The sequence below is a fragment of the Phalacrocorax aristotelis genome, chromosome 14 (assembly GCF_949628215.1).
Source record: "Phalacrocorax aristotelis chromosome 14, bGulAri2.1, whole genome shotgun sequence".
Lineage (NCBI taxonomy): Eukaryota > Metazoa > Chordata > Aves > Suliformes > Phalacrocoracidae > Phalacrocorax > Phalacrocorax aristotelis.
In genome coordinates this window covers 2,454,877-2,474,606 of record NC_134289.1, presented here as the reverse complement: position 1 = coordinate 2,474,606, position 19,730 = coordinate 2,454,877, and the positions used below count along the sequence as shown (strand labels likewise).

The 19,730-nt window shown below is 42.7% G+C and overlaps 1 protein-coding gene and 1 long non-coding RNA gene across 3 annotated transcripts; one reads left to right on the top strand and one right to left on the bottom strand.

The window, feature by feature from the left end:
* Positions 1-1,495: 1,495 nt before the first annotated feature.
* On the bottom strand, positions 1,496-2,673 carry LOC142064494 (uncharacterized). Its single transcript, XR_012663133.1, has 2 exons — positions 2,455-2,673; positions 1,496-2,170 (listed from the first exon to the last, which is right to left on the bottom strand). It is a non-coding gene; the product is annotated as an uncharacterized LOC142064494 (long non-coding RNA).
* Positions 2,674-2,731: 58 nt separating this feature from the next.
* ATAD1 (ATPase family AAA domain containing 1) lies at positions 2,732-19,623 on the top strand. 2 transcript variants are annotated; one of them, XM_075109551.1, is made up of 10 exons: positions 2,732-2,887; positions 4,947-5,122; positions 7,394-7,492; positions 7,773-7,893; positions 10,316-10,516; positions 11,652-11,758; positions 14,675-14,764; positions 16,916-16,966; positions 18,040-18,176; positions 18,712-19,623. In XM_075109551.1, exons 2-10 carry the CDS (start codon positions 4,961-4,963, stop codon positions 18,830-18,832), a joined length of 1,089 nt encoding a protein of 362 aa, XP_074965652.1. In that variant the 5' UTR covers positions 2,732-2,887; positions 4,947-4,960; the 3' UTR covers positions 18,833-19,623. The 2 variants fall into 2 exon arrangements, with proteins under 2 accessions (XP_074965652.1, XP_074965653.1); XM_075109552.1 differs by lacking the exon at positions 2,732-2,887 and adding an exon at positions 3,354-3,466.
* Positions 19,624-19,730: the final 107 nt, after the last annotated feature.

The window sequence follows — 19,730 nt, the reverse complement described above, 5'->3', positions numbered from 1 at the left end:
CCACAGCTGCGAAACCAAAATCAATAAAAAAGTATGCTGAAGGAGTTTCAACTTACATTACCACTTTCTAGATATGTCCTTAGGTAGGAAGCATACTCTGTGACCCAGAATAGCCAAGGCATGCCAAGCTCTAGAGGACAGCAGCTTCCACAAAGACCTTTTTTTCTCCAGTATAAACCCATGATTTCCAGTACATTTCTCTTTCAGACAGGCACTTTTACTAGAAGCTAAAAATTGAAAACTAAGGCCCAATTCACATTAACACTGGAAAGGAACAGTCAGTCAGGTCTGCGCAAACAGGGGAAGCACAAGCAGTACCAGAGGGATGGAGACCTCACAGAGACCTCTGTAGGGTCAGCTTCTGGAATGAGTTGAATCCTATGCCAGGTCTCCAGCAGCAGAAAGGTTTTGAGACTCTATTTAGGAAAGAAGGGTGAATTTGGTATTTCTCACTGTGTTTAAGGACTATTTGTTCAAGAAATTATAATCTCTTAATATTTTGAGAAATTAGGACCCAATCCAATCTATGCATTCTGCTCAACCTCACCTTCAACCTGACCCCTGTCAGCTTCTGGAAAATTGCATCTCAAAATCTTTTGAAGTATTTTTCAGCAGAGGATTTCTTTCAAAGGTTACTGCCACAGCTGTCAAACAGCAATGATAAAATGTAGGTTTAGAGCTTTTATTACTTGTCTCTGTGTGTGTTTGCATTTCTCCTTAATTGCAGCAAAACAGATGTCACTTTTTTAAGAGTGGGAGAAAAAACAGAAGGGTCCTAAATATTTTCCAATAGTAATGGTAATTCAAACACAATAGCATTTTCCTCATGCTGGAAATGCAGGCTGTGAAATAATTGATTATCCTTTTTCTGTTCAGAAGGGGCAATTGCAAGTATAAGCCTCAAACTAATAGCAAAAGCTCTACTTGGCCCTGTGCTCAGCACTGGTGAGGCCCCACCTCAAATGCTGGGCTCAGGTTTGGGCCCGTCGGGACAAGAAGGGCCTTGAGGTGCTGGAGCGTGTCCAGAGAAGGGCAGCGGGGCTGGGGCAGGGTCTGGAGCACAAGTGTGCTGGGGGGCGGCTGAGGGAGCTGGGGGGGTTTAGCCTGGAGAAGAGGAGGCTGAGGGGAGCCCTTCTCGCTCTCTGCATCTGCCTTTCAGGAGGTTGTAGTGAGGTGGGTGGTGGTCTCTTCTCCCAAATAATGAGCAATAGGAAAAGAGGAAATGGCCTCAAGCTGTGACAGGGGAGGTTTAGATTGGGTATTAGGAACAGTTTTTTACTGAAAGAGTGGTCAGGCATTGGAACAGGCTGCCCAGAGAGGTGGGGGAGTCACCATCCCTGCAGGTGTTAAAAAAAAGTGTAGATGTGGCACTTTGGGACATGGTTTAGGAGGTCGGGGGTGTTGGGGTGAGGGTTGGACTTGATCTTAGAGGTCGTTTCCAACCTTGTTGATTCTATGATTCTATGAAAAGGAAGGCTGCCTGTAAATCAATAGGTGTGTTTAGATGCTAATACATTTATTTTCTAATTAAATACACTTTTTATTTGGAAGATCCATAGCATGAAAGGCAATAAAAGGGAAATACTGATCCGTCAATACTGATGAAGAAGCAAAAGTTGTTTCAAAATGTTAGTTTTTTCTAATTTTGGGGTGGGGGTGTATATTAAACCAATAAATGGAACTGAACCAAAACTGCTGGAACGGTACTTTGGTAGAATAACAACCGCTTTGAGAAAGTGTTTTTTTGCGTGTGGGTTTAATGACAGAAGCCCCACGCCCCGCCGATGCGATGATGGACGGATGCCAGCGGGGTGGGTGACATCCCACTCGGGTCGCCAGAGAGCAAGCATGCCGGGGTCTCAGCCCGAGCCAGATCAGCTGCGTAAGGGAATTCGGTGCCGCATTCTCTCCCTGAGGTGGTGTCGGCAGAGCGGGTACGGTAGGGAAATCACCGTGCAGAACAGCGGGTCTGCCCCATGGCTCCTGGTCCGTGACAGCCACTGGAGCTTCAGGGGGCCCCTCGGTGGGTGAAGCGTCTCCTGTGCTCATGGACGAATGGCGACTTTTGAAAATGACCCATAATTAAATTAGCGTGGTACGTAAAAAGCTAACTGCTTTTGGCAGGCAAAAGACGATCCCCAGTGTGCAGGCTGAATTTTTTTCGGGAGCCCTGGAAAGGTAGGAATTACAGGTAAGAATAAACCAAAGTGATACTGGGCTCTCTCAGGAGCAAAGCTGGGTCTGGCAGGCGTTAAAACTCCAGCATCATCAACACAAGAGCAGAAGAGTTGAAGACAAGTTGCTGAAACTGGGTTAATTACGCTTATTCAGGAGATCCCCTTATTTTAACTTTTTCCCGCACATTTTTCTCTTACCGTACATATAGTTTGAAGTTACTCTTCATTACGAGTTGAAAATGGAAAACTATTACCTCAATATCTCTCGGTAAACTACCTGTGTGTTCTTAAATTTCCATGATTTTCCTCCGGCATACCCTGCAGCCTCCCAAACCAGCCCAGTACTGCGTTCTCCACACCCGAGCTATTAACCTCCGAAATGTCGCCGCTTGCGAGCGGGGATGCAGCGCGTTTATCCGGAGGCGGGTGCCAGGCAGGCTCGACCCCGCGCAGGGCCCGGCTCGCCGGGTTGCCGGCAGGGAACGGCCCCGGGAGTGGCGGCTCCTCCCGGGCGGGCCGGGCGCCGGGCCGGGGGCCGGGCCGCGCCGACGGGCGGAACCTTCGTGCGGGGCGGCGGGAGCCGGCCGGAGGGGGGAAGCACGGCACGCGCCGCCGCCGAGCTAGGGCCCGCGCCGCTGCCGCCGCCGCCGCCTTCCTCTGCTCCTGCGGCCGCTGCCGCGCCGCGCCGGCCCGAGCGACCGGGCCAAGGGGTGAGTGACCCGGGGAGGGAAGAGAGGAGGAGAGGGAGAGCGGGCGGCTGCCCGCCCGCCGCCGCGCCACACCTGCCCGCCGCCGGGAAGGTCACGGGCTCCCGGCCCGGCCCTCACCGGTACCACCTTCGCCTCACCGCGCCGTCACGGCCGGGCCGGGGGCTGCGCGCGGCCTGCTCCTGCCCGCACTGGGTCCCAGCGGGAGGCCGGGCTGGGCTGGGCTCGGCCCTGCCCCTTCGCTCCTGTCAGATAGCGGGTGAGGCGGTCCGTCTTGGCGGCCTGGCCCCCTGCCGCGGGCCGCTCGCCGGTGGCGGCGGGGTGCCCGGGGGCAAAGCCCGGCCCCGGCGAGGCAGCGGCTGCTCCTGCCCCGGGCCTGGGCCCGGGAGGGGCAGGGGGCCCGCGGTGCCCGCGCCTCCCCCGGCCGCCGCCAGTGCCTGCTTCGCCTTTCGGTTTCTTTTTAGTGTCTGAGGCGTGGGCGGGCAAGGGTGACACGAAACGCGGCCGTAGGCGTGCGGAGGAGCCGTCCTGCTCCTTAGCTCAGCCGTCTGCCTCGAAAATAAATGCTAAATTTCGTGCAGGGTAAGCAGAACTTCATTTAGAAAGGTTGTGCTCAAAATTATCTCCTCTTAAGGCTTTTTCCTACGGTTGCTCTCTAGGGCAAGGATTACATAAGAAGTGGCTTTTTAAATTGGTTTTGGGGAGTTTTTTGAAAGTTTTTTTCCTTGTTTGCTGAGTATATAGCCCTTTTATTTAATCAGGCTTAAGAGAACATGCAGAATCTTCTAGCTCTCTGTGACTTGCCTAGATGCCTAAACAGGCAAATATTGTTTGCTTTCTAAGCAGGTATGCACAGCAACAGCCTTGATTTTTAAATTTCTAAACAGAGAATGGAGAGTTAAAAAAACCATGACTGTTCCAGGGATCCACACCGGAATATAGTAGCGAGCTGTTAACATCTTTTGGTAGACATATCAGGGTGCTTCTCCTAATTCCAGTCTGCTGAATCCTTGTAAACAGAAACTATGGTATGGCATCGCCTTGAGTTGAATACAACATTGACATAATGTGACCGCTAGCGAAGCGAGTTCAAAGATATCTTGGCTGTAGGTAGTCCGGCTTTTCCCTGGCTGACAGCTCAATTTGGAGACCAGCCAGGGAGCACTGGAAGCTGCCAAAGGAATTGCCTCTAGTTTTGCCCTTGCAGTGGGAAAATTGGGCAGTGAATGAGGAGAGTGCTGGGGATTCTCAAGCGGAAACCCCACCACTTGAGGAGAAAGTAGATTGGGGACAGAGGACCCCGATTTTGTAAGTAATTTTTCAATGTTTTAGGAAGAGATTTTTCCTCTCTGCAGCGCTTTCCCTTAACTTGAAGGTGCTGCACTTCCTGGGTTTGGCTTGTACCGCAGCCAGCCTTTTCCCTTGATAGCTGTGTGCCACATCCAGCGTTTTCAGTTTTTCAGTGATATTAATAACTCAGAATATATCCTGCTAGGTGCAGGCTCCAGCTTCTAGCCTCATTTTATTCAAATACAAGTTATCAATTGCTTCTTTATGTGGCAATTGGGTGCCTTTCTTTTAAGCTTCCTCTTAGCGAAAAGAACTGCATGTTTACGTAATGTAGTTGTCTTTGTCTCTATGACTTAGCATTCTTGGGTCAATAAGTCACAAAAAATCAGTCTTAATGGGAATGTAAACTTGGCACTGAAATAAAGGAATCTCTGTTACTTTATTAGGGTATTGTATAGCTGAAAAGAACAGACATTTCTTGAGGGAAGAGTGCAATCAGGACCTTTTTGCATGTAGTCAATCAAGAAGTAAGGGCTCAAGTTCTTGCTCTGTTGTTTCTCTGCCTATGATGACAGTTTCAGTACTCAGCGCTGTGTGTTAATCTTGCACAGTTTCATATGTTGGGGCTGTGCTATTGTTGAGATATTTGTTATAACTTCATCGTAAGCTTTATGCCCACTGTGCATGGGAAATAGTTTTTATTAAATGGCAGATGTTTTCTCAGCTTTAATTCTCTTTCTTTCTGTCCCTCCCTGTGCTTTTTTACATTTAGTCTTGAGAGGCAAAATGGTCCATGCCGAAGCATTTTCACGTCCCCTGAGCCGGAATGAAGTGGTCGGATTAATTTTTCGTTTGACCATATTTGGTGCTGTAACATATTTTACCATTAAATGGATGGTTGATGCCATTGATCCCACCAGAAAGCAGAAAGTAGAAGCTCAGAAACAGGTAGGATTTTATTCCTAAATATTTCTGTGAAACGCTGTCTCATTCGTTACTGTTCAAGCAATCTGTTAACTTTAAACCGGACTTGCAGTAAGCAACAAAGTAATTGACAAAAGCATGTGGAATAATAAAAAATAATTATTTTTTGGTAAATGTCAGGATCTAGGCTGTTAGCAATTTCAGTGCTTATATTTTATAACAAGTTAAAATTTCTAGCTTGAAGTCATGGAAAAACCGTTGAACTGTAGCGCAGTGTTGTCTCTAGCTATCTGCAGGTGTGTGGTCCCAGTGCCGCTTCTGCTTCTGACAACTTTGCTAAGCAGCAGTCGTGTTAAATAACACTCTCACCAGTCTCTTTGCTGCTTTTTAAAACCTTGAGCAGAAATAACTTAATTCTCTGCTGCTTTTGGCAACTTAATGGCAGAGGCAGAGACTGTAGTTACTCATGACAGAGGAACATGGCTGTCCAAATGCCTTTTTAAGAATAGCTTGCACTTTGTCCCTCTCCCTCTGTTTTCCCCCCACCTCCATTGGTGGTCAAAATGCCCTGGAAAGGGGAGGGAAAAAAGTGAAAAGCTTCATTCCTTATGCTGAACTAGAATGATTCATGGGGGTTAATGCCCTGGGAAAAGATTTAGGTTTATTTCAGAACCAAAAGTTAAATGTTTCCTTTGGAAAGTACTGAAGGAAATGTTGCAACTTTTTGTTGCGTGTTTTCTGGCTGACACAAATTTTACAGATTCAAGCAGCAGTTTTGAGCAATCTAATTCTGTTTTGGGTGGCTTTTTTCTTTTTTTTTAATGAAATCTGTAGTGAAAAAAATTGGCCCCGCTTTAAAAATCAGCTTTCACAATCTGTGCTAGTGCCAGCTATTATATAAGAGGTTACAATATCCCAAAAGCGTGTCAGACTTAACCACAAGTTTGAGTATAAAGGGAAACTGAATTGTGAAAGTGTGTTGACACAACAAATGACTTTTCCTTTTAAACTGGGGAAAAAGAAAACCATTGGATACATAGAAAAAAATTTACTGGCTTCTGTGAATTATTTTTTTCTTAAAAATATATTAATGTTTCCTTGCTACAGTGCTGCAGAGGTTGAGGGGAATGCTTTTTGTAATAACACAATTATATCTCCTATTAAAGTGTGTGTGTATCATTTGCAGGGTTGTGAATGAAGAAAATTAAGCACATGAAAGAACTCTAGAGTTCTATTTAGTAACAAGGTTCAGGCTTTTCATCTGAATCCTGTACAAAGTTCTTAAGGATTAATGGGCTTTCTTTTAAAGTGTAACATACCTGTATCAGCTTTGGAAACTCCTGTAGAGATTATGGAAATGACTTTGTGCTGAGGTTACCTCTGTGTCTGCAAACCTGTTCTAACAGCAAACTCTGTGTTTTAATGTTTACTTTAGTTGCTTTTCAGGTCATAATGTATGACTTGTGGATTTGGGGGTGGGAGGGCTGGCGTGACACTTATTTGATGGGAACTGAGACATGATTTAGTTTCACTCAAGGGATGACAAGTCATTAGGAAATAGCAGAACCTTCTACTTCAGAAAAATTTAACCTCTTTTCTGATGTGACTTACAGAGAAGCTTTTCAGGCTCCAAATATCAGTTCTTTAAAAACTAATTTTTGAATTAAGCATTTGTCATGGTTTAACCCTAGCCGGCAGCTCAGCCCCATGGAGCTGCTTGCTAACTCCCCCCCGCGGTGGGATGGCAGGGAGAATTGGAAGGGTGAAAGTGAGAAAACTTGTGGGTGGAGATAAGAACAGTCTATTAATTGAAATAAAATAAAATAATAATGATTATAATAAATGGTAGTAAAAAGGAAACCAGCAAAAAAGAGAGAGAGCAACAAAATGCAGGAAAAACACGTGATGCAACCGCTCACCACCTGCCAACCAATGCCCAGCCCTGAGCAGCAATCACTGCCCCCTGGACACCTCCTCCCAGTTCCTGCACTGGCCCTGATATCATATTGTATGGAATATCCCTTTGGCCAGTTTGGGTCAGCTGTCCTGGATGCTCCCTCCCAGCTTCCTGCATACCTGGCAGAGCATGGGAAGGTGAAAAAGTCCTTGACTAGTGTAAGCGCTGCTTAGCAACAACTTAAACATCAGTGTGTTACCAACGTTATTCTCATACTAAATCAAAAACACAGCACTATACCAACTACTAGGAAGAAAATTAACTCCATTCCAGCCGAAACCAGAACAGTTTCTTTCTCTGTTTTTTCTCTGATTTTCCTGGCGTTTTGTTTCCCCCAGGCTGAAAAACTAATGAAGCAAATTGGAGTGAAAAACGTCAAGCTTACCGAATACGAAATGAGTATTGCTGCACATCTCGTAGACCCACTTAGCATGCATGTAAGAAACTGTTTTCTGTGTTACTCTGATGAAAGCACTTCAGACATGGAAGATCTTGATTTTGACTTTGGATTACATTATTTGTCATCTATGTGTATCTATGAAAATACATAGAAAATATTTCTGTGATTTAAAATTAAAATTGCATTGTTGAGAGCAGAGGTTTTTTTAATCACTTGTCTTTTTTGTTTTTGAGGCCTTGCACTACTTTTAAGCTTGTGGGTATTTTTTGTTGGCAGGGACTGTGATGACCATTTCTAATACTGTTTTTCCGTATTAGGTAACCTGGAGTGATATTGCAGGCTTAGATGATGTTATTACAGATTTGAAAGACACAGTCATTTTGCCCATCAAGAAGAAATATCTGTTTGAGAATTCCAGGCTCTTACAGCCACCAAAAGGTAGGAAGGAAATGTTACATATTTATATGTTGATGTATTAGAAAAAAAAAGTTAGTTACCCAGAAAGGAAAGAGGAAGTGCATTGCCAGTCCAAAGTGCAACTATTAGGACTGATGCCAGGGAAAATCCTCAGGCTTTTCCTCTTCTGTTGCCATCAAATCAAGTTATAGTGAATAAGTTTTATCTTAATAATGAAGCGATAATTGCTTTTCAGTTATTGATGTTGCATTTTCATGCATGAATCAATGTAGCGTACACTTTCAGCAGCCTAAATTGTTGATTTTTTTTCTTATACCCAATCTTGTCCTTTGGCAGAGGTGAGCTATAACTCTGTTGGTACACTTGGTTAATATGGCACCAGTGCGACGCCCATCTACAAGAAGGGCCGAAAGGAGGATCCGGGAGTCACAGGCCTGTCAGCCTGACCTCGGTACCGGGGAAAGTTATGGGGTAGATCATCTTGAGTGCCAGCACAGCGCATAAGGGGCAACCAGGGGATCAGGCCCAGCCAGCATGGGTTTATGAAATGCAGGTCCTGCCTGACCAACCTGATCTCCTTCTATGACCAGGTGACCCACCTAGTGGATGAGGGAAAGGCTGCGGATGTGTCTACCTGGACTTTAGTAAAGCCTTTGACACTGTCTCCCACAGCATCCTCCTAGAGAAGCTGGCGGCTCATGGCTTGGACAGGTGTACTCTTCTCTGGGTAAAAAAATGGCTGGATGACCAAGCCCAGAGAGCTGTGGGGAACGGACCTAAATCCAGTTGGCGGCCGGTCACAAGCGGGGCTCCCCAGGGCTCAGTGTCGGGGCCAGTCTTGTTTATCAATGATCTAGATGAGGGGATTGAGTGTACCCTCAGTAAGCTTGCAGATCACACCGAGTTGGTCTCTTCTCCCAAGTAACCAGTGACAGGACAAGAAGAAATGGCCTCAAGCTGTGTCAGGGGAAGTTTAGATTGGATATTAGGAAAAACGTCTTCACTGGAAGCGTGGTCAGGCATTGGAACAGGCTGCCCAGAGAGGTGGTGGAGTCACCGTCCCTGGAGGTGTTCAAAAAACATGTAGATGTGGCACTTTGGGAATTGGTTTAGGAGGCCTGGTGGTGCTGGGTTGACAGTTGGACTTAATGATCTTAGAGGTCTTTTCCAACTTTAATGATTCTATCATTCTGTATTTCTATGGTGTCATAGATACCCAAGTCATAAACATGAGATGTTGATGTAAGCTAATCTTGCAGGCATTTCTCTGTTATAGTCCTAGAAATTCCAGTCATTCAAAGAGACAGAGATCCCATTTTTACTCTCAAGATCCCTTGATTTGCTCTGGAGTTGAGTTGCACAGTACTGAGGTAGTAAGGAAACCGGTGGGTGACAAATTAACTTTCCAGCAGTAAAACAGAAGTTGGACTCTCTCTGCTGGAATGATTACAGCTGTATTTGCTGTATTTTACTGCAAACAAGCAGAACTGGAACCTAAAAATGTTGGACAAAATGACAAAGTTTATCCAGGAATACTGTCTTCTAAAAATTCTCTGAAAACTCTTAATCACAGCCTATATTTGTGACTGTCTCGGTTTCGTTTCCTAAGTGATGGAAAATGAAGCACTTCTGTAACTGGTTTAGCTTTTCCAGGCTACTTTCTGCTTAAGTCACAAATTGAAACTGTCTGGAAAAATTACTTCTATGTCATCATCTAATAAGCTGAAGGAAAAAAATATATTTTTTTTAGCTTTTCAAAGCAGACTTTCCATGTAGGGCAAGCTCCCCAGTTTTATTAGTAGCTTGCGCTGTGTGTTAATAGGAAGTCATTGCTTCAGAGGAATTATGTTTGTGGTCTTTAGTCACGTAAACAGAAAAAAAAAAAACCCTAGTGATTCTCTGTGTTTCAGACATGTTTTACTTACTTTTTTCCTTTAATTTTTTTTTACAACTCTCTTAGAAAAATGCTACTGTGTATTCTTTCACTATGACAAGTTTAAAAAATAATGAAATGTCATATTTAATTATGGGTAATTTGTTTAAAATATTTGTGGGATCCTTTTATTTTTTTCCCCTCCCCACTCTGTGCTAAGTTTTATTAGCAAGGCTGAAACTGGCTATAAGCAGGGCCTGCCAAATGCTTACAGGAAATAAATAGGGTTTTCGTTTTATGTAACCTTTATAGTTGCAGTAATAAACAGTCATCTTTCAGACAGATGTCTCCCTTCAATTTCACTCTACCTGTTTGTAGATGTTCTTAGCTTTAATTTTATAAAAAGGATATCTTAAATAACTGCATTTGATTTGATGGAACACTGAGTAACTTGATTTCTCATCTTTTAAAACTTGGGTAAAATACAAGCCTAGACACCATCAGGCCTGTCATACCAAAGCACGTTTTCTGTGTAGCAACCAGCGAGCGTTAACACTGTTACTTTTTCAGGAGTACTTCTCTATGGCCCTCCTGGTTGTGGCAAAACGCTGATCGCCAAAGCTACAGCAAAGGAAGCAGGTTGTCGATTTATTAACCTCCAGCCTTCAACACTGACAGACAAATGGTATGGAGAGTCTCAAAAACTGGCAGCTGCTGTCTTCTCCCTTGCTATAAAGCTCCAACCATCCATCATTTTTATTGATGAAATAGGTAAAAAAAAATTCTTTCTTTTTTTGGAAGTAACTGTAGCAGAGTGACATTAAACTATAGGTTCAGGTTGGTGGGTGTATTGGTCTACTGTCATAATTTCCTTAAAAAGAGTGATAATGGAACAAGAAACACTATTGTAAAGTAATGGTGGCAACTTAGGAAAAACAGCATATTTCTTCCTCGTGTTAGTGGAGGAAATTACAAGTGGGATAAGCTGCTGCTTGCTTGTGGCTGGGCTGAGGTGGTTCATGAGGAGAGATTTTCTTCTGTCAAGGGAACTACTTATTTGGGAACCCCATCACCAAACACACTTTAATGCTTCTGCCAGCAGGGCACATAATGGAGAATAAAATACGGGTTTAGGAGAGCTCAGGAATAATAGTTTAATAAGGCTGGAGAAGTAGGAGGGGAAGTTCAGCTAGGAAGACAGCAAAGGTACTGCCAGTTGTTCAGTGCATATGGACCTGTCACATTAGTGGTTTGTGTCCGTGTGAGCTTGAGCAGGTAAAATTGCTCGTTGTCTTGGAGTGCTGGTGCTTAGAATGAGTTGTACAGTTTGCAGAAACAGAGCTCAATGAAGCTTTTACCCTTTCCACAGTTCAGGTTTACGAAGGGGCTACGTTCTTCAGATGCTTTTTATCCTTTTGTATAGGTGTGAAAAATGTGATGTTTTTCTAGCTGTTGGAAATTCTTTAGGCAACCACTAGCATAGTTTGAGCTCTGCATAACAGAGTGTATAGCCTACTTCACGTCAGTCCTGCAGCTTGCTGTTCTCCTGTGCTTTGGTGTCTTCTAGCTTGCCAGCCTCTGAATGCTTCCATCTCTACATGAGAAACTAAGGTGAAAGTTATACTTCCCTTGAATTCTGGAAGGTGAAGATTTTGAGCACAAGATTTGGGACATTCTTATGTGATAGTTACCTACTTGTGTAATGTAATTTAAAAAGTGTGCTTAAAGATATGGTGAGATTCCACTTCCCTATTCTTCATTGTCAGCAATATTTCTCATTTGTTGAAAATGTTTATTAAAAATTTACAAGATAAAGAATAGCACAAGTCTGCACATAAGGGATCAAACAGCATAGTTTCTATGGCAGGATTGAAAGTAAACTGCTTTACTGAATCCTTTAATACAGATTCCTTCTTACGGAGTCGATCAAGTTCTGACCATGAAGCTACAGCTATGATGAAAGCTCAGTTCATGAGTCTGTGGGATGGACTGGACACCGATTATAACTGCCAAGTAAGGACAAAGGATGACGAGAAAATGAATGTGATTTTTCCCTCTTGCATTGAGCCATTTGGGAAGAGTAGCAGATTGCATGTAGTGATAATTGCCAAAGGAGTTTCTTTATCTGTCAGTGTTAGTGGTTACCAGTATATTATGGGAATGAGATGACCTATATTAATAGATCATTTTTCTTCCTTAGAAGACTGTTTTTGTAGGTATTTTGGTTTAAATTAAGAGGTGTTATTTTTGGAAATGTCATAAGTCTCAGTATAGCTGTTTGGTTTGAGCTGCCAAAATTGGGAATTTTTAAACTGTTTTGAAAAACATTTTGTCAACATTATTCTCTTCAGGTGAAGTGAATCTTTGATTTCAGGAAAGGGGTTGAAAGATCTGAGTATTAATGCCAGTTGCAAGTTGGCTGGTTTCTTTCCAGAAAAGCATTAGACTAGCATTAGAGAAGCAGTAGATTCTGGAGTTAATCTGAAAGGGTAGGGAAGTTGATGTTATCAAAAGACAAATTCTACTAAATGGAGCCATGCTTCCATCCCGTACACTTCCTGTACACTTCCACCCCCTCCCATAATCTCAACAGAATTATTGTATTTTGGGGAGAGAAAAAAACCAAAAGCTGCTGGTGCTGTAAAAGCAAGCAAACAAAAAACATTTATGTAATAAATTACTTGAGTGTAGCATAGACAAAAGCCAGTTTGGTATGTTTCTGAACTGTTACCTGGAGCAATCTCTTTAAGGCCTTTAAAAAGGATGTTTATTCTCCAATTTAAAAATTTTCAGCCTTTTAAATCTGTATCTTTCTGTGAATGGGTTCCAATGCTCTGACCACTGTTAGTTCTTTCTTTGTGAAATCTGCTTTTCCTCCCCTCTAACTTGTGCTAAAGATTTTTTTTTTGTCAAATTTTTAAAAAACTGATTAGAACACAGTGAATATATATACTGAGGAGCTTTAAAGCAGAGTGTTTGCTTACCATTAATAAGAGGCCACTTAACTGGAAGCTAATATGATCTTGCAGGCAGGCATTTCTTCCAGTGTTTGAATGTACTTTTTTTTCCCAATCTACTGACAACTTAGAGCAAGTCAGGTTGTTTGTTCCCTGCAGTAAGACCATATGTGGTCTTGCCCATCTCTTGAGTTCAGCATGCAGAGCCTGAACAGGTCACTCTTGTCCTTTACTCCTATGCCTCTGCAGGGTAGGGAGCCACCAAAGTAAAACGCAACACAAACAATTGGCTGGAGGCGCCACAAGGGCTGATTCAGGTTTCTGGGGAGTTTTTCAGCAGGAGTGTTTTCTTTCAATACCGTATTTCAGGCTCTTCCCTGAGATGTCATTGCAATTCGGGAAGTGTTCTTTAAGTGATGGTTTTGACATTTGCATTGTCTCAGTTTTTGATGGCCAGCTTCCTGGGCTCTTCTGTTAATTACAAATGTTTACTTGGGATCCTTGAGTTGCTTGTCTGACTCTTGCTAAACAAATTTCCTTTAAATTAAATTTGGATTAAATTTGGCTTTTGTTACAGTAACAAAAATTCCAAATGCTAGGAGAAAATTGTAAATAAGTGGTGAATGTTTCTTGTTCCTGTGTTGATTGCACCTGCAAAGCGTGTTCAGCTTTGGGCTAAACCTGCCAAGGATATAATCTTGAGTCTGGCAGGAACCTGGGGCACAGTGCCTGAAAAACAGAGCTGTGCTGCTAAAAGGGACAGTTCAAGTCTGGAAGCCCCGTACAGCCACATCTGTGCCCAGGGTGGGGGGGTGTCCCACGTTCGCAGAACCTGCTGGCAAAGCCGGTTTTGGGAAGGCTCCTCAGCTCTGGTAGCACAGAGGGAGGAACACTTTGGCTTCAACACTGGGCCTTGATGCAGACTGCAGGGAAGCACAGCATGGGTACAGTGATGTCTCTTTGCAGGAGGCAGCTCAGCCAAACATCAGCTTGTGTTCGGCACGCCGGCAAGCACGAAATGCTTGCACGCATAACACTTTCTAGAAGGCAAAGACTGCCCTGGCAAAATTGTACCTTTTGGCATTTTCTGCTCGTAGAAATCTGCCACCGTATGATTAAGCCTCTAGGTGGCAGGGTGACTCTGCTCTGGGACGTGCAACCCAGCCTGGCCAGGGGCTGCTGGAGCTGCCAGCGCTGGCTGTGGAACAGTGACCCCAGACAAAAGACCAAGAGCACTGTATTGATAGGAAGTTAATTTCCCTGACATATTTGACTTTCGTGACTGGGTATTTACAATGTACATAACTTAGAATAACAAATGAGAAAACAAGGCTGATGTGAATAGGAATTAAATTGGTTCTTAAACTAATAACTGGAATGCAGTCAAATGAGGTGAATACTCTCCTTGTACTGAACTTCGCTTGTACACATTTAATGTGCTGCTGTTAGAGTATACCGGTGCATATAGGTGCCTATTAGATTTTAATGCCTTTTTTTTAAAGCTTAAAAAAAAGAAACAACATTTTGGTGCATGCGAAAGCTGCAGGTTTGGTTGTCCTGGTGAACTGACTGCCTTTCCTTTTTCAACACAGCACAAAAATGCCGCGTTTTAATACTTCATGAAAACATCTCCTTTCCAGTTCCTTCCAGACCACCAGGAACTAAAGACTTATAAGCAGAAGTTTTGGGTTACTGCTTAGAGTTTGAACTTTCAAATTGGGCTCAGAAGGCTTCAGGCTAATGTAAAAATCTCCACCCAGATGGTACTCGGTGGTACCAATGCTCCCTTAAGCTGCCAGTTTAGATCCAGTTGCTGAAATCAGTATCAAGAAACCTTATGTAACTTCTTTAAATGTTGATGTTCTTGATTAAGTGTGGAAGAGTCACACGTTTGGTTTTGAAACTCCAGTATGGCAATGTTTTTTCCTAAGCTGGTTTCAGGCTGACTAGTTTTTTCTGTTGGTGTATACAGGTAATAGTGATGGGAGCCACCAACCGTCCTCAGGATCTTGACTCTGCCATCATGAGAAGAATGCCGACCCGGTTTCACATTAACCAACCTGTAAGTCATGCCAGGTTTTCCTGAACAGTGTGCCTAGTGGCTGAGCTACAGACCAGGGCCTTATCAGCCAGGAAACGTGTGTCTCTCTTTTTGGTGGTTTTTTTTTGGTTGGTTGGTTTGGGTTTTTTGTTTTGGTTTTTTTCCTTTGCTTTTTTGGTCAAAGAAATACTGTATTATTTTGATCTGCTTTTCATTTTTTAGAAGCACATGTATAACTTTGGTTTTTAAGGTGAAGTTTCTCACAGAAATCTTGATTCCTTGGGTCTTTTATCTGCAACAACTCCATGTGCCCTGAGACCTTCCCACCCATTTTCTTTGTCTGTAAGAACGGAGTGGCCTAGGCGCTGCACTCTGAAGAGCTTAGTTTTAACTTGAAAACAATCACAAAAAGCACAAAAGTGACTGCACACACTTGCCTACAGGGAGAGTGGCACCCAGGGCGGATAGTGTCAGGAAGCACCATTTATACCTTCTCAATGCGCCGTATTTAGTCTTCAAGGAGAGAAGAGGGAATGAAATCTGTGTACCAAAGCCTACATTCTTCTCAAGCCTTTCCACAGTCAGGCATTGCAAGCAATCCAGAAAACTGTTTTTATTCCATTTAGGATTTGTGCCAAACAGGCAGTAATTAAGGTCTTTATCAATTATGCCGGTAAGGTTACCCTTACTATAAATTTTGCTTTTGTCATCCTTTTCAAGGTATTTTAGTCACCTTTGAACACTTACAAAATGTTTTGTGATATCTCAATATTATAAAAGAGTTCAGTTGTGGTTGTTAGTATTCCGTTCTGGCTACAGAAATACCCTTCGTTATTAATTTTTTGCAAAAACTTAGAGACAAAACTGGAGGAGTAAAACTTTCATTGATTGTGCAAGAGCAGTCAGTTTCCCAGACCCATCTTGTTTGAACTGGCTTTCACTCGTTGTGGGTGGATACCTTTCAAAACAAAGCATTTATAACCTAGTAACCGCTTTTCTGCGATGCCTGCTCATAGGGTTTCATACATGTTACTCATCTTCAAGTTTTCCTTGAATTAGTAAAGGGCAAGGATGTGTATTTTAGTACTTTTATTATGTCTTTCTATCAAGAACCATCGTTAGAAGGGCGAATTATCTGCAGGTAGTAGTGCCTCAGGATATTACAGGGGTTGGCTCCCTCTCCCAGGATCAGGATCAGAATCACAACAGGATGTGTCATTTAGGGCGCAGGCACGTAACTTCCCTTACCTCACTACAGGCATCTCATGAACTCACCACATGTCTCTCGTTCTTGTCTCTGGTACTTTACAATACAACCAAGATTGGTTGCAACTCTTTTATTGAGGGCCAAGAAGATGACTTGTGCGCTGTGGGTTGAAGTGTGCACAGGTGGTATTGCTGTAGAGTACCTAAAGCCTTGCAGATTTTATAACTAAGTTTGAGATTCAAATGCCCAAAATTACTCATATAAATTATCTGCAAGGCAGAGGGAAATGGAAGAAATATTTTCTGAGACAGAGTATCAACTGTTCGGCTGCCAGAGTATCTATGGAGTAGGTTTCCCCCCGCCTTTTTAACAATGAATGTGAATTCAGGACAAGTTTGGGAGACACAAAAAAAGAGCCTCTGCTGCCTGTGTTTTACCTTGCTATTAAGGATATGCTCAGGACTTAACTGTTTCTTTGAGTAACCTCATCACAATATGTGATTTATATTGCTTAAAATTTCCCAAGCATCCTCTGTAGAATTAATTTTTTTTTTTTTTTTTTTTTAAGCAGAACAGTTTATCCTCTTCATCTGATTTAGCAAAGTACTGAAAGCATCCCCTAGATCTAGAGTCTGCCCTCTGTTAAAGATGATGGGAAATCTTTGGAGACAACTACTTTCACTTAGGGCAAAAGTAAGACTAAATGTCAGTGCATTTTTCCTTCTCCCTGTAGTTAGTGTAAATGTATATGCTCAAATGTTTTGTTTCATGTGCTGCTGGAGTCAGAGTGCCCTAGATCGCGTTTTGCTGAGTGATTTGCCATCAGATAGGTTTCCTTAGCGTGTATCACCTTCACCTCTCCCGTTTGAGGGATCCCGTTTGAATTGTGACTGAAGCCCATGCTGCGCAAAATATGTTACATATCTCTACTTTTGTACTCCAGTAACTTTAACCTCTTGTTTAAGGCTCTGAAACAAAGAGAAGCAATCTTGAAGCTGATTTTGAAAAACGAAAATGTAAGTAGACTTCTTTTAATGGTTAATTTGCTGTATTACTGTTTTCATAAGTGCAAGCTCTGGAATTGTAGAAAACATGTTTTATAATTGACTGTCTTGTAGTAAGGGAGAGGTTATCTACCAGGGTATTTCTGATTATAAGTTAGGAATCTTTTGTGGTTTTAGGTGTGGCATTAAATTAAAGCCTTAGTTGCATACGGGTTTAAGCATAAGCCTCAGTCAGAGCAGCAGTCTTGGATTTTTGTGGTGAATCACCATCACTGAGGAAAATTACTTAATTTCTCTGTCTCCATTATCTAGTTATATAACAAGATAATGTATTTATCTCTCTAAAGATGCTGACGGTGAATCATGTTTGGAAATCACTTTGATCAGTGAAAGAAATTTCAAGACATCATGATGCAGGAAGAAGAGATACTGGTTTTGTTTTTTTTAACTCTGTACAGTGGCACCAACAAAACATAAATGTGAAAGGAACTTTTTCCAGCCTTGCTATGTTACTGATCAAAACAAGCGTTTATGAAAACAAAATGCACTCTTTCAAATAATGTATTTAAAAAAAAAAAAAAAAGGGCTGTGGCTGTGAGAGGAAACCCGTTGGGTAGTGTTCATTGTCTGCAGATAAAAAGATGCACATAGGGTTTAATCAAGCCCTTTACCAAAAAAAAAGCAGTGCTGTTGCAGGAAATTTGTGTGGGCATTTGGGAAAATGGGTCTTTATTTCTGCGATCCAGCTTTTGCCATGCAGTAGCCTTCCAAAACCACACTGAAGCTGTGTCAGGAACAGAATATACCGATGTGATGGTTCATTTTTGGTTGCCTGTTCATTTTTTTGGTGTTTTATGTATCAGCTATAGTGTTTTATGGGTGAAGCATCAGGTTCATTTAATGAAATTAACTACTTCGAGGGTTCAAACAGTATTAATAAAATAATCTGTCTCTCAGAAGAAGTCAAGACTGAAAAAGATCATCTTAGGGCAGGTAAAAATACTTGGAGGTGACTGTTTCTTGTCCTTGGTGAACAAAGTAAATTAATTCAGTGATTTCATGCTCTGACTTTTGTTTCTTGACAGGTGGACAGGCATGTAGATCTCCTAGAAGTTGCTAAAGAGACTGATGGCTTCTCAGGCAGTGATCTGAAAGAAATGTGCCGGGATGCAGCACTCCTCTGTGTCAGGGAATATGTTAATTCTGCCTGTGAAGAAGAGAAGTATGTCTTTATTCTGTCTGTTACGATAGCCGAACAGCAATCGTGAATGCTTCTGGTGCTACACATGGTCCAATTACTAGTTTCTATTTTCTGACGTGAATTGCAAGTTTATAGAGGTTTAAATACCTTGCCGTGATTCACAGAAAGCAGGAGGTTCTTGTTCTTAACAAATTGCCACTATACAACAAAAAACCCCAACAAGTAAATTACCTTTATTAATTTTGACTATGAAAATAAGATAGTTTGTTCCAAGGTGTCAAGCTTGAGGTTGACACCAACAAGAGAGTGATGTTACTGCACTATATTACCAGGGTTAAATGCTGGTAACACTCTTGCACATGCGTAACTCTGCTTGCTGTGATGTGCTTGGTTGTCTCCCATGTTTGCAGGCAATACGTGCATGGGCAGGGGCATGCTTCCACTGTAATGCTTGATCCATGTTAGAGCTGCTGTTTCTAGTGATTACTCCTCGCTGTTTGAATAGCTGTTACAAAACACCTGAATCATTATCCTGCACTTTTTCTTTCTTTTAAAGCCAAGACGAAGATGAAATTCGGCCTGTGCAGCAACAGGATCTCCACAGGGCGATTGAGAAGATGAGAAAATCGAAGGATGCCACGCTTCAGAATGTTTTGATGCACGTTAGTTTAGATTAAGACAAAAGAGTGTGTTTGCAGTTTCTGATGTGATTTAGTTTGACTTCTGTAATCAGTTAGCCAAAACAATGTTGGGGGTGGGAGTGGGGATGTTTCTTGAATAAGGGAGTTCTGTTTCTGGAATTGTTTTTATACAACAAATTCTAAGTTATTGACATTTTGTCATGCGCAACTATAAGTGTAACAATAGATGATGAAGTGGAACAATTATAGCCCAGACCACGAGCAACTGCCTGTGTCTTGTCCCATAATCGATACACTCATGTAGCCTTAAAGCAGGTTCTAACCTTCTGCTTAAAACCCAAAAATCCAGAAGGATCATGAGGCCCTGCTTGCACAGTCTGTATTCGTACTGAAAAATCAAGATCAAGCGAGCTTTTTCCCTTTTGCTCTGTGGGAGGTTTCTGTCCTCCCTGAGCTCAGCTTAGGACACCCATGTTATGCTTTGGCCAGTCAAACTCCCAACCCGCTGCTGTCCCTGGGGCGGGCCATGCTCTCTCAGGGCTCACCTCCCCGCCTCACTGGGTAAGTGAAAAAAACGATCAGAGTAGGGGTATTTCACCGCCGAGTGCAGCGCCGAGTCAAGCTCAACAAGGTCTTCCTTCCCTGCTGATTCCACCCAGCCTCTTTGACTGGCTGTGGTTTCACTGGATAGTAGGTAGGGACAGTAGGAATCTCATTCTTTGGTTCATGTGCATCACATCATGACAAGGCATTTGGCTATGTATCGAACATACATAAAATTGTATGTGTTCCTTTTCCAGGATTAATAAAGGTGGCCCATCCACGTAGGTAAAGACTGTTAATTAATGTCTTTTGGCAGGGTAGGTGACACATCATAACTCCGAGCCCATTATCGTCCCCATACACTATCTCAACCCCTTTTGCCTAAGGTTTT